Here is a 12,628-nt window from a genome sequence, read left to right as displayed (position 1 = left end):
TCTACCACCCTCCATAGCCCCCAAACTAACAGTTGCCCCCAGCTCCCACCTCGGCAGAGCCTTTGTGGGGGGTGAAAGAGAAATTAAACACTATCCTAACGGCTGGGGATGTTGGGGGGCTCTCTGGTCTCAGCCTTTGGCTTCCGTCTGGGGGGCTGCAGTTTAGGGGTATAAGAGAAAGCCTCTCCAATCATCCCCCAATTCCAAGACTGACAAAGCCAACCCCACCCCAGCACGCACCTCCAAACCTCCCCCCCAACCGCCACGTCTCTCCTGAAAACAGAGGACACTTCCCTCCCCACTTACCTCAGCTACTCTCCCCTGAGATCCTGGTCCCCTATTTTGAAAAGAGCAAAATTTGGGGTGCATCCCTCACATTTGGGGTGCAGGAGAAAGGAGCCGCCCCAGTCGCATCGCTGGCCTCCTTCCTCTCGGCTGGCTCAGGGACTGGGGAGTGCCCTGGGGAGGGGGCACCCCCACAAGAGAGCTCAGGAGGGGTTCCTCCACTCCCAGTCAGAATTGGGGACACCCCCCCAAAACCCGTCCCAGCCCATCCGTCTCCAACTCGGCGGGAGAGGCAGCTGCAATGCCCCAGTCAGATTCACCCAACACTACATTCCTCACCCCATCTAGAGGGGTCCCGGGGTCCCCAAAAAATCCCAAAAAAATCTAGGATGTTGGGAGGACGGTCCTGGACTAGCTCCCCAAATTTGGGGTCCTTAGATACCCCCGTTTTTTCAGGAAAATTCCGTCTTTTGCCTGCCTCCCGCCAGCCCTGCTCTGTCCCGATGCCAATTTTGGAAGTCACTCCCTCCTTCCTCCTCCCCGTCTCTCCAGGCCCCCCCCACCGCTCGGGGGCTAGGGTCCAGGACACCTGGCTTCCAGACCGGGGGCAAGCACTCCTCAAAGGGCTAGGGGCCAGGAGGTCAAGCTCATTGCCCCTGTCTTAAGGAAGCAGGAAAGCCCGTTCCTCCCTTCCCCTCCCCCCTGGCTGGTCTCCGTGGTGGTTTAGGAAAGCCTGGAGGATTGGAATCTGCCATTGCTGTTGCACAGGCAGTTTTTTTTTCTTGGGTTGGGGGGGTGGGCGGTGGGAGGGAGAGAGGGGAGGAGAGCCGAAGAGAGAAGGGACCCAGGCGCGAAGAGCTGGCCTGGCTTACCCTGTAGCCCCGGCTGCCGTGGGGAACCCCTCCCCCCCATCTCACCCACACTCCCAGTCCTCTGTCTGCTTTCTGTTTGGGGCTCATCCTAGAAAATCAGGGTGCAAGAATCACCTCCTTGTACCCCACCAGCACCCCTCCTTGCCACAGTTCCAACAGCACTGCCCTGGTCAGGGGTGTCCACTTTGCCAAGGGACACCCCATTTTCCTCCAACTTCCCCCAAACTAAGGGGTGCTCCCTTAAGAAATTGGGATTCAGAGTCTGAAACCGCCTTTTCTCCCTCTCTTCTCCCTCAAGCCACATAATAATAAAAGGAGATACCACACCCTTTCCAAGTTTCTCCCTTCAAATCCTGGGCTTATTTGGGGGTTCAGTAAAGAAACTTCTAGAATCTGGGGTGAGAGGGCACTATTAGGCAACCAGGGTCCAAATTAAGTGAACTCCCAAATCAGTCTCACCTTATGATTATCCCTTAGCTTAACCAAAAGCATCCAGAGTGACAAAACACCCCCCAATAAGGACACCCCAGAACTTTAGTCTCCTGTCCTCGAGGCCCTCAACTCGTTTCTCCCCTGGGGAAAAAGTTTCTTGGGTATCCATGGATACACAGGAATACCCCACATCTTTCCACTTTGTGGAACATGAGTTTCCACAAGACTCAAACATAAAAGTTTGCTCCCCCCTCCCAGGACCCCCAGTCACAGAAAGCTTCGAACTTGCTCCCAGCTTCCTATAATGTTCCACCTCAAACTAATTTTTAAAACTCCAAATTGAACTTATCCCCCAAATCTAATCTGAGCCTTGAAACTTAGATGGTACCCCAAAATAGACTGCACCCCCAAATCAGCATGAGTACTTTGGTTCTGCTGATAGTCCAAGATGACACAGGTGAGCACAATCTCCAAATTGTGGGTGTCAGAACCCCCAGAACTAATGTAGCTTCAAAGTCAGCCCCATACCTGAAACTTACCATATAGGCCTCAAAGGCTGAATGCAGCCACCGGTGCTCACAATCAAATCAACACCCCATAATAAACAGACACCCCACAACTGTACAAATAATACTCCATCCTGATGCCAAAGGGAGCCCCTAGTCTAATTCTCATCTCCAAGCTGGGCAGAGACTTAAATAACCCTCACATGTCAAAGCCACCTCATCGTCCTAAATTTCCCAGTTCCCAGTTTCTCAGCTGTTCTTTCATGCATTCAAATAAAGACACACTCCCGGTCTGAAGGGGAGGGCCCCGGGCCTGATATCCAGCCCCGTGGACCATGGTCGGCCATTCCTGGCCAACCGTACACTCTCCCCAGCCCAAATCCGGGGAGCTTCTGCCTTGCAGCTGGATTCAGCTCTAGCACCCCTTCTCCAAATGAGCTTTGCCTTGCCTCCCCGCAATGTCTCCCGAAACAAAATATGAGGGTGTGATCCATGCCCATCTCTCAGATCACAGACTTCAAATTAGGGTGGTTAAGCCCTCTCCTGCCCTCTCTCCCTCCTCCTTGTTTTCCCTTCTCTTGTTTACCCCACCCCATTTTAATGTTCAATTAAAAGTCACCTCCAAAGACATCTGGGTAGCAGCGTCTAGCTTAATTCGAAAAGAAAACCCGGAGTTCCCAGGCTCAGGTCCTGCTTCTTTTCCCACCCACTCCCCTGGCTCCTAAAGCCCGCAATTTCTCACCTCGGGAAGGAACCCCAGCCTGAGGGGAAAGTCCCCTCGGTCTCCTAACTCTAGCTCCCTCCGCCCAGCCCTAGTACCCTCCTGGAAGACAGAGGTGCAAAATAAACCCGCGCAAAGGGGAGGAGGCTAAAGGTTTCAGCCGCCCAGACCAAATGGATCCTGCGCCCGGGTCTGAGCGCACCCCCGGCCGGGTGGAGACGAGGGGCGAGGCGAGGCCAGTGCTCGGCCGCCCCCTCGTGGAAGGAGCCGCACATTGCCGAGCCTTGCCTACTTGCCGCGCTGGACCCCGGCGTCCCGCCAGCCTCCAAGCGTAGCCGACGGGCGGGTGCCCGAGGCCCTCGTGAGCTGGGATTGGGGGAAAGCGAGCGGGCTTTGGGCGGGAGTCCATCTCTCTGGATCCCTACAAGGACTCAGAAGAGAGTCGGGAGCGAGAGAGGCCGGACGCCTAGGTCTCCTGAGCGTCTCTCGCCCCTCCACCCCCACCTCGGGGCTTTCCCCACCTCCTCGAGGGGAAGCAGCTGGCGGAGCCGTCCGGTCGCAGGACAATGGAAGGAAACCAACTAGAAATCATATCCGCCCTCTCCGTACCCCGCCCGGCCAGAGCCCCCCTTTTTGTAGGCCTGGGTAGAGTAGCCTGCCATTCACACCACACCCTCCCAGTCTGAGACCCTACGGGAGCCCACTGTCGTCTGCCCAAACCTGCTGTCTCGTTGGGCTCCCCCTTTTCTCCCTTAACACAGTACAAGAGGGGGAGAGGGGGTTGCCGTATGCACTTTGTCCTGCAGCAAAGGTTGGCTCCTGGCAAACCCTCCCAAAAGCCAACACACCAATTTTCACTGGCCCAGGCCTTCCGACGGCTCAGACTCCCGTATTTCCAACTTCGATATCCCTAACCTCCTCCCCAATTCCAATATCCCCGTCCTCGTGTCCCCTTGCAGTGACCCAAGACCCCCTACGTTACGACCACCCCTTGTTTCTGAGGTCCCGCCCTCGAGACGGAGACCCCGCCCTGGGCTCGCCATCTGGAGAGCGAGGGAGGAAGGAAGGATACAGACCCAGGCGTTCACCCCACCTCCACCCCCGCCCCCGACATCCCGGCCAGATAAAGGAGCCGAGGCCAAGAGGGGAGAGAGACCCCGCCCCCCTTAAGAAGAGAAGCCGCGGCCCCTGCAGGACGGGGGTAAGAACAAGAGACTGAGGGAGCCAGACTCCTGGGTCCCCCAAGAGGGTTGGAGCTTGTGTGGAGCTTGCCATCAGCAAGCCTGAGTCCCAGAAATTGGGCTAAACTAGGGATTGGGGACTAGATAGGAGTCGCAGAATTCTGTAGTTCGGGGAAGGGAGCCTCGGCTGGGATTTGGAGGTGTGTGGACGGCAGGCCGTGAGATCTCTAGGCAGGGTCGGACACCTGAGACACAGGCGCGCGGAGGGGAGTGGCGGTGCTGTAGGGGCACTGGGAGTCGAACCCAGGGCGATGGGCGCGGGATTCCCCAAGCTCGCCAACGACGCCGCGGTGTGGAACCTTCAACTGGCTCCAAGCGCTGTGGGATCTGGAAGAGGCAAGGGAGCGAGGGTGTCGTAGAGGGCAGAATGAACAAGAAGAATTAGGAGGGAGGCTGCGTGTCCCGGGGCTAGGGGCTGGAGGTCCTGGCTCTAGCTGCACCTCGTAAGGAAAAGGCAAACAGAGGAGGGAAGGCGTCTTAGGACTGCCTGGATCCAGAGCACTTTCCACGGCCTCTACAGGCCTGTGTCGCTATGGGTTCCCCCGCCGCTCCGGAGGGAGCGCTGGGCTACGTCCGCGAGTTCACTCGCCACTCCTCCGACGTGCTGGGCAACCTCAACGAGCTGCGCCTGCGCGGGATCCTCACTGACGTCACGCTGCTGGTTGGCGGGCAACCCCTCAGAGCACACAAGGCAGTTCTCATCGCCTGCAGGTTAGAGGGGTGGGCCTGGGGCGGGGCCAAATGGGAAAGGGGTGGGACCACAGGGCCGTTGAGAGGGAATCCGAAGCCAAGTCTTTCAGAAGCAGGAGGCGGAGCGTCCCAGAATTGGGGGCGGGGTGATGGTGAGGAGGCGGGACTTTTTCAGGGGGCGGGGCTTCCTGAAGCTGCGCGTGTCTCCCTTGGCTCCCCAGCCCCTAGAGGACCTATCTGCTCTCTCTCTAGTGGCTTCTTCTATTCAATTTTCCGGGGCCGTGCGGGAGTCGGGGTGGACGTGCTCTCTCTGCCCGGGGGTCCCGAAGCGAGAGGCTTCGCCCCTCTATTGGACTTCATGTACACTTCGCGCCTGCGCCTCTCTCCGGCCACTGCACCAGCAGTCCTTGCGGCCGCCACCTATTTGCAGATGGAGCACGTGGTCCAGGCATGCCACCGCTTCATCCAGGCCAGGTGAGGGACCCTGGCTCAGCGTTCGCTGTGGGTGAGGTGTTAAGGGCAAAGGCAGAGTTTAGGAAATGGCACAAACGTTCATCACACTTTCCCCAGCTATGAACCTCTGGGCATCTCCCTGCGCCCCCTGGAAGCAGAACCCCCAACACCCCCAACGGCTCCTCCACCAGGCAGTCCCAGGCGCTCCGAAGGACACCCAGACCCACCTACTGAATCTCGAAGCTGCAGTCAAGGCCCCCCGAGTCCAGCCAGCCCCGACCCCAAGGCCTGCAACTGGAAAAAATACAAGTACATCGTGCTAAACTCTCAGGCCTCCCAAGCAGGGAGCCTGGTGGGGGAGAGGAGTTCTGGTCAACCTTGCCCCCAAGCCAGGCTCCCCAGTGGAGATGAGGCCTCCAGCAGCAGCAGCAGCAGCAGCAGCAGCGAAGAAGGACCCATTCCTGGTCCCCACAGCAGGTACAGAGTGTAGAACCTCAAGAATTTGTCAGAGCTGGCCTCAGCTAGAAGACAGAGTCATTGGGCCTTGATGGTCAGGAGGAAGGGAGATAGGGGATGGGTTTCAGAGACACTAGCTCACCTTAAAGAGCTGGCCAGAGACCAGGTTTATTCAGCACGGTGGCACTTGGGCAGTCCAATGGATGTGGCTCATTGGTCAACAATATTGGCTCACCTCCAGAGGGCAGGCCTTTGGCTCCAAATTTCCCAGGAGAGAACCCCCACCCCCCAACCATACAATCTCTTTTAACCCTTTCCTCTGGGCCTTGCCATCTGCCTAGGCTCTCTCCAACTGCTGCCACTGTGCAGTTCAAATGTGGGGCTCCAGCCAGTACCCCCAACCTCCTCACATCCCAGGCTGAAGACACCTCTGGATCACCCTCTGAGCGGGCTCGTCCACTACTGGGTAAGAGCCCCTCTTTCCTAGCTTTTCTCCGGTGACTGCTCCAGGCAAGTTTGTGCCAAAAAACCCTCCCAGAAAGGCCTATTCCAATGGTTCCTAAACTTTATTACAAATTAGAATCACCTAGGAAGCTTTTAAACTTCCACTGCCCAGGTCACACTCCATAGATTAAAATATCTGGACATGGGATGAGTCATCAGTATTTTTCTAAAGCTCTCCAAGTGCTTCCAAGGAGCAGCAAAGTTTGAGAATTTCTGGCCTATCTGAAAGGATCCCCTTTCAGAGCTGAATGGTCAGCCCAAAGCTTGTCAGGGCCTCTCTGGCAGGCTGTCATTCAGAGTGGTGCAAGTGAGGAGGAGATTTTAGCGAGGCATGGTGGCTCATGCCTGTAATGCCAGCACTTTGGGAGGCCAGTGCAGGAGGATCACTTGAATCCAGGAGCTCAAGGCCAGCCTGGGCAACATAGTCAGACCTGGTATCTACAAAAAATAAAAATAAAAATTAGCCAGGCATGGTGGTGCACACCTGTAGTCCCAGCTACTCAGGAGGCTAAAGTGGAAGGATTGTTTGAACCCAGGAGGTGGAGATTGCAGTGAGCCGAGATCACACCACTGCACTCCAGCATAGGCAACACAGCAAGACTCTGTCTCAAAAAAAAAAAAAAAAAAAAAAAAGGAGGAGAAACAAAACTCCTCCCACTGGCGGGGGCCTCCACCTACCACCACTGCTTTTTTTTTTTTTTTGAGACGGAGTCTCACTCTGTCGCCAGGCTGAAGTGCAGTGCCACAATCTCAGCTCACTGCAACCTCCACGTCCCAGGTTCAAGCGATTCTCCTGCCTCAGCTTCCCGAGTAGCTGGGACTACAGGCACGTGCCACCACACCCACCTAATTTTTGTATTTTTAGTAGAGACGGGCTTTCACCATGTTGGCCAGGATGGTCTCCATCTCTTGACCTTGCTATCCGACCGCCTCGGCCTCCCAAAGTGCTGGGATTACAGGCGTGAGCTACCACGCCTGGCCCCCACCACTGCTATTGAAGAGGAGATTAGCTGAGTCAGACAGATATGGAGTCAGATCTGGCTCATCTTACTATCTTCTTTTTTTTTTTTTTTTTTTTTGAGACAGAGTCTCGCTCTCTCACCCAGGCTGGGGTGCAGTGGCGCGATCTCGGCTCACTGCAAGCTCCGCCTCCCAGGTTCACGCCATTCTCCTTCCTCAGCCTCTCCGAGTAGCTGGGACTACAGGCGCCCGCCACCACGCCTGGCTAATTTTTTGTATTTTTAGTAGAGACGGGGTTTCACCGTGGTCTCGATCTCCTGACCTCGTGATCCGCCCGCCTCGGCCTCCCAAAGTGCAGGGATTACAAGCGTGAGCCACCGCGCCCGGGCTCATCTTACTATCTTCTTACTTGGCCTTGAGCAAGTCAAACCAGCCCCAGAAGTCTTAACAATAAATTGGGCAAAAGAAAGCCTGCTACTGTGTGGTTGGAGGATTCAGTAGTACCTAGATAGCCCTCATTAATAACTATGGTTGCCGTTACCCACTCCCCTTCCCAGGAAGTGAATTTTTCAGCTGCCAGAACTGTGAGGCTGTGGCAGGGTGCTCATCGGGGCTGGACCCCTTGGTTCCTGGGGACGAAGACAAACCCTATAAGTGTCAGCTGTGCCGGTCTTCGTTCCGCTACAAGGGCAACTTGGCCAGTCACCGCACAGTGCACACAGGTAGGGGAGGAGAGGGCCCTGGCCTTCAAGCCCACAGCTGTCCTAGGGCAAAGTCCCTGACCTCCCCATCTTCCCTGCCTCCAGGGGAAAAGCCTTACCACTGCTCAATCTGCGGAGCCCGTTTTAACCGGCCAGCAAACCTGAAAACGCACAGCCGCATCCATTCGGGAGAGAAGCCCTATAAGTGTGAGACGTGTGGCTCGCGCTTTGTACAGGTACGGAGCCAGCCTCCAAGTAGCTTCCAAGGCAAACCTGCAAGAGGTGGGGTGGGCCAGTAGGGAGGGTTCTGTACCTCCCAGAGACAGGACTTGACGTCTCCTCCCTCCCAGGTGGCACATCTGCGGGCGCACGTGCTGATCCACACGGGGGAGAAGCCCTATCCTTGCCCTACCTGCGGAACCCGCTTCCGCCACCTGCAGACCCTCAAGAGCCACGTTCGCATCCACACCGGAGAGAAGCCTTACCACGTGGGTACCCAACCTGGCCTGCCCAGTGCCTTAGAATTACCTCTCCTTTGCCTAGGGGTGGGCTCTGAGAGGTGCGGGCCTGGCTGTCCCTAGATGTCTTAGAAATGAGCGGCGGCCGGAAGAGTCCAAGCAAATAAGGGGTGGAGGCTGGGAGTCGGGATGGGCAGGTGTAGAAGTGATGCTCCTGGGCTGAGCGCTGTTTTCTCAGAGACGAGCTAACAAGTGGGAAAACCTTTGCTAAATAAGGCGGGGCCTATCCCCTCAGCCACCCCTGAGGATTTGGGAGGATGTGAGAGTCAAAGAGCTGATCTTCCGCTGGATAGTTCCCTCCTGGGAGAGCTGGACAGCCCCCCCACCCCCGGCTCAACACCTAAATAGTGATCGTGGATGGGGCAAGACCTGACTTGGCTGTCCTCCCACAGTGCGACCCCTGTGGCCTGCATTTCCGGCACAAGAGTCAACTGCGGCTGCATCTGCGCCAGAAACACGGAGCTGCCACCAACAGCAAAGTGCACTACCACGTTCTGGGGGGGCCCTAGCTGAGCCAGGCCCAGACCCCACTTGCTTCCTGCGGGTGGGAAAGCTGCAGGCCCAGGCCTTGCTTCCCTATCAGGCTTGGGCATAGGGGTGTGCAAGGCCACTTCGGTATCAGAAATTGCCACCATCTTAATTTCTCACTGGGGAGAGCAGGGGTGGCAGATCCTGGCTAGATCTGCCTCTGTTTTGCTGGTCAAAACCTCTTCCCCACAAGCCAGATTGTTTCTGAGGAGAGAGCTAGCTAGCGGCTGGGAAAGGGGAGAGATTGGAGTCCTGGTCTCCCTAAGGGAATAGCCCTCCACCTGTGGCCCCCATTGCATTCAGTTTATCTGTAAATATAATTTATTGAGGCCTTTGGGTGGTACCAGGGCCTTCATTCGATTGCATTTCCCACTCCCCTCTTCCACAAGTGTGATTAAAAGTGACCAGAAACACAGAGGGTGAGATCACAGCTCTGCTGGCAGAGATGACTAGCCCTTGGCTCTCTCCTTTGGCTTGGGTCTTTTATATTATTTCTGTCATAACTTTTATCTTTAGAATTGTTCTTTCTCCTGTTTGTTTGCTTGTTAGTTTGTTTAAAATGGAAAAAAGGGGTTCTCTGTGTCCTGCCCCTGTAATTCTAGGTCTGGAACCTTTATTTGTTCTAGGGCAGCTCTGGGAACATGTGGGATTGTGGAATTGGGTCAGGAACCGTCTCTGGTATTCTGGATGTTATAGGTTCTCTAGCAGTCTAGAAATGGATACAGACATTTCTCTGTTCTTCAAGGGTGATAGGAACCATTATGTTGAGCCCAAAATGGAGGTAATAATAAATGCCTCCTGGAGGCTGTGGGTGTGGGGGATTCTGTATCTGGATTCCATATCACTCCAAGTGGAGGCTGGCAGCTTTTTCTGCAAGATGGTCCAGAATCTAAAATGTCCCATTAATCTGGTCACTTGGGTTTGGCTCTGCTGTATCCATCCATAATGGTAGAGACCCACCAGGGCTCAAGTGGAGTCCATCATCTTCCCACGGGGGCCTGTTCTTAGCACTGAGTTGATCGCTCCATGGGGGAGAGAGCAGACATTCCTTATCAGAGATGACGTGACCTTTTCTGACTCTGCCCAGTCTCTATGAATGTTACGGCCTAGGGAAGAATCATGAAACTCTTTAGCTTGATTAGATGGTAAACAGTGTTAACCCATCCTTTACTACAGAGGCATCTGGGTTTGAATGTTACTTGGGGTTCTCTCTATTGAGTTGAGCCCCTTCTTCCTTTAGTGGGTTTTGGACATCTTCTGGCAAGTGTCCAGATGCCAGAAACTTCTTTGCCTCTAGAAGTGATGGTGCTTGGTAACCTTACCTTTCAAGGGCTGGGTCTGTGACTGGCCTTCCCATCACTGCATTCCTGTCTGGAACCAGTGAATGCGTTAGAACCTTCCATAGGAAAAGAAAAGGGGCTGAGTTCCATTCTGGGTTTGCTGTAGTTTGGTTGGGATTATTGTTGGCATTACAGATGTAAAAGATTGACTAGCCCACAGGCCAAAGGCCTGTTCTAGTTGACCAAGTTTCAAGTAGGATTAAGAGGTTGGTTGAGGGGTGCAGTTTCTGGTGTAGGCCAGATAAGTAGAAAGTGAGGAACGGGGTTGCCTCTTGGCTGGGTGGAGTCTCTGAAATGTTAGAAGATGCCCTGAAGCCTTGCTTTATAGTTCTGCCCCTTGTTGCCCGGGGCCTATTTGATTATGGGACAAGGGTAGAAAGTAAGAAGCACTTTTGAATTTGTGGGGTAGAACTTCAACGATAAGTCAGTTCTAGTGGCTGTCGCCTGGGGACTAGTGAGAAAGCTACTCTTCTCCCTCTTCCCTCTTTCTCCCCATGGCCCCATTGCAGAATTAAAGAAGGAAGAAGGGAAGGCGGAGGTGTCTATAAGAAGGAACCATGATTTCTGTTTAACAGATTGGATGGGCAGGTGGAGAATGCCTGGGGGTAGAAATGTTAGATCTTGCAAGATCAGATCCTTGGAATAAAGAAGCCTCTCTGTGCTGCCTGCTGTGTCCTGGGTTCTTGCCTTGGGGGACTCAGGGAGCGAGGAAGAAAGCTCTTCCTCCTGGATACCATCTTGGATTCTGTACCATTCCACTGTCCCTTCCCACCAGACATTTTAAATGGTCCTCGTTGTCCCCTTCCCTGCCCTTGCCTTCCTGCTCATTGTGTAGGAACCAGTGACTTCATGAAGTTTCTCCGGAGCCACCTGCATCCTGCTGCTCTGAAGTCACTTCCTGCCTGAGGTGTGGAGGCGGCAGGGAGAAACCAGGAAGCCACTAATAATATCAAGAGGCTGGAGCGTGCATCTGTGCTGGGGATCTTAATGCTCGGGACATGCCTCCATCACCAAGGGAAATGGATAGGACTTGGGTCCCCTAAAGACCACAGGGGCTGGAGGTGGCACTGAGAAGACTGAGTTAGAACTAACATGCCAGCCCACCCTCCCCCAGCAAGGGTATCTTGAATCTATCCAGGGTCCAGTGCATGCATCTCTCCCACCCTTTCCCCTGTCCTGTGTGTGCTGGGTGCAGAGGTCACTAATTCTGATGTTCCTTCCTCTGGGCCTTAAATTCCTCATCTGTGAAAAAGTCAGTTACCATGATCTCTGCAGCTACCTCCAACATTGAAAGTTTGTAGTTGTCTTAATCCGTTTTCTGTTGCTTATTATAGAATACCTGAATCTGGACAATTTATAAAGAAAAGGAATTTATTTCTTACAGTTACGGACACTGAAAATTTTGCCCAAGGTCAAGTGGCCACATCTGGTGGTGGTCGTCTGGTTGGTGGGGGCTCTCTGCAGCACAGGAAATATTGCCAGTGTGCAAACATTGCCAGTTCAGGTCTCTCTTCCTCTTCTTACAAAGCCACCAGTTCCCCTCCCATGATAACCCATAATCCGTGAATGGCAGAACCCTCAGGATCCGATCATCTTTTTTTTTTTTTTTTTTTTTTTGAGACAGAATCTCACTCTGTCTCCCAGGCTGGAGTGCAGTGGTGCAATCTCAGCTCACTGCAAGCTCCGCCTCCCGGGTTCACACCATTCTCCTGCCTCAGCCTCCCAAGTAGGTGGGACTACAGGTGCCCACTACCACACCCAGCTAATTTTGTATTTTTAGTAGAGACGGGGTTTCACTGTGTTAGCCAGGATGGTCTCCATCTCCTGACCTCGTGATCCACCCACCTTGGCCTCCCAAAGTGCTGGGATTACAGGCATGAGCCACCATGCCCAGCCCCCAATCAACTCTTAAAAGCCCCAGCTCTCAATACCGTCATGTTGAGAACTAAAAGCTTCCATATGAATTTTTGGAGGAGACATGCAAACCATAGCATTCTGTCCCTGGGCCCCCAAAACTCATGTGCTTCTCACATACAAATACATTCATTCCATTCCCATAATCCCAAAGTCTTCACTCATTGCAGCATCAAAGTCTCATCTGTGAGCTAGTTATCTACTTCCAAGTTATGGAGCCAGTTATCTACTTCCAAGATATAATGGTGGGAATGAGCATAGTGTACACATTCCCATTCCAAAAGGGAGAAATAGGCAAAAAGAAACCAGTGAAACAGGCCCCAAGAAAGTCTGAAACCCAGTGAAACCCAGCAGGGCCAACATTACACCTTTTTTTTTTTGAAAGGAATCTAGCTCTGTCACTCAGGCTGGCATGCAGTGGCGCAATCTTGGCTCACTGCAACCTCCGGCTCCCGGGTTCAAGTGATTCTCCTGCCTCAGCCTCCCAAGTAGCTGGGATTACAGGTG

General features: G+C 54.1%; 1 protein-coding gene across 2 annotated transcripts; it reads left to right on the top strand.

Moving 5' to 3' along the window:
- Positions 1 to 3,943: 3,943 nt before the first annotated feature.
- Positions 3,944 to 11,751, top strand: BCL6B (BCL6B transcription repressor). 2 transcript variants are annotated; one of them, XM_030799416.1, is made up of 9 exons: positions 3,944 to 4,017; positions 4,578 to 4,768; positions 5,000 to 5,221; positions 5,318 to 5,677; positions 5,998 to 6,122; positions 7,678 to 7,842; positions 7,927 to 8,057; positions 8,172 to 8,309; positions 11,043 to 11,751. In XM_030799416.1, exons 2-9 carry the CDS (start codon positions 4,590 to 4,592, stop codon positions 11,058 to 11,060), a joined length of 1,338 nt encoding a protein of 445 aa, XP_030655276.1. In that variant the 5' UTR covers positions 3,944 to 4,017; positions 4,578 to 4,589; the 3' UTR covers positions 11,061 to 11,751. The 2 variants fall into 2 exon arrangements, with proteins under 2 accessions (XP_030655276.1, XP_003274647.1); XM_003274599.4 differs by lacking the exon at positions 11,043 to 11,751 and adding an exon at positions 8,732 to 10,872.
- Positions 11,752 to 12,628: the final 877 nt, after the last annotated feature.

The sequence above is a fragment of the Nomascus leucogenys genome, chromosome 19 (genome assembly GCF_006542625.1).
Source record: "Nomascus leucogenys isolate Asia chromosome 19, Asia_NLE_v1, whole genome shotgun sequence".
NCBI classification, from domain to species: Eukaryota; Metazoa; Chordata; class Mammalia; order Primates; family Hylobatidae; genus Nomascus; species Nomascus leucogenys.
The sequence above is the reverse complement of the archived record's forward strand: the minus strand, read 5'-3'. Positions and strand labels throughout refer to the sequence as shown.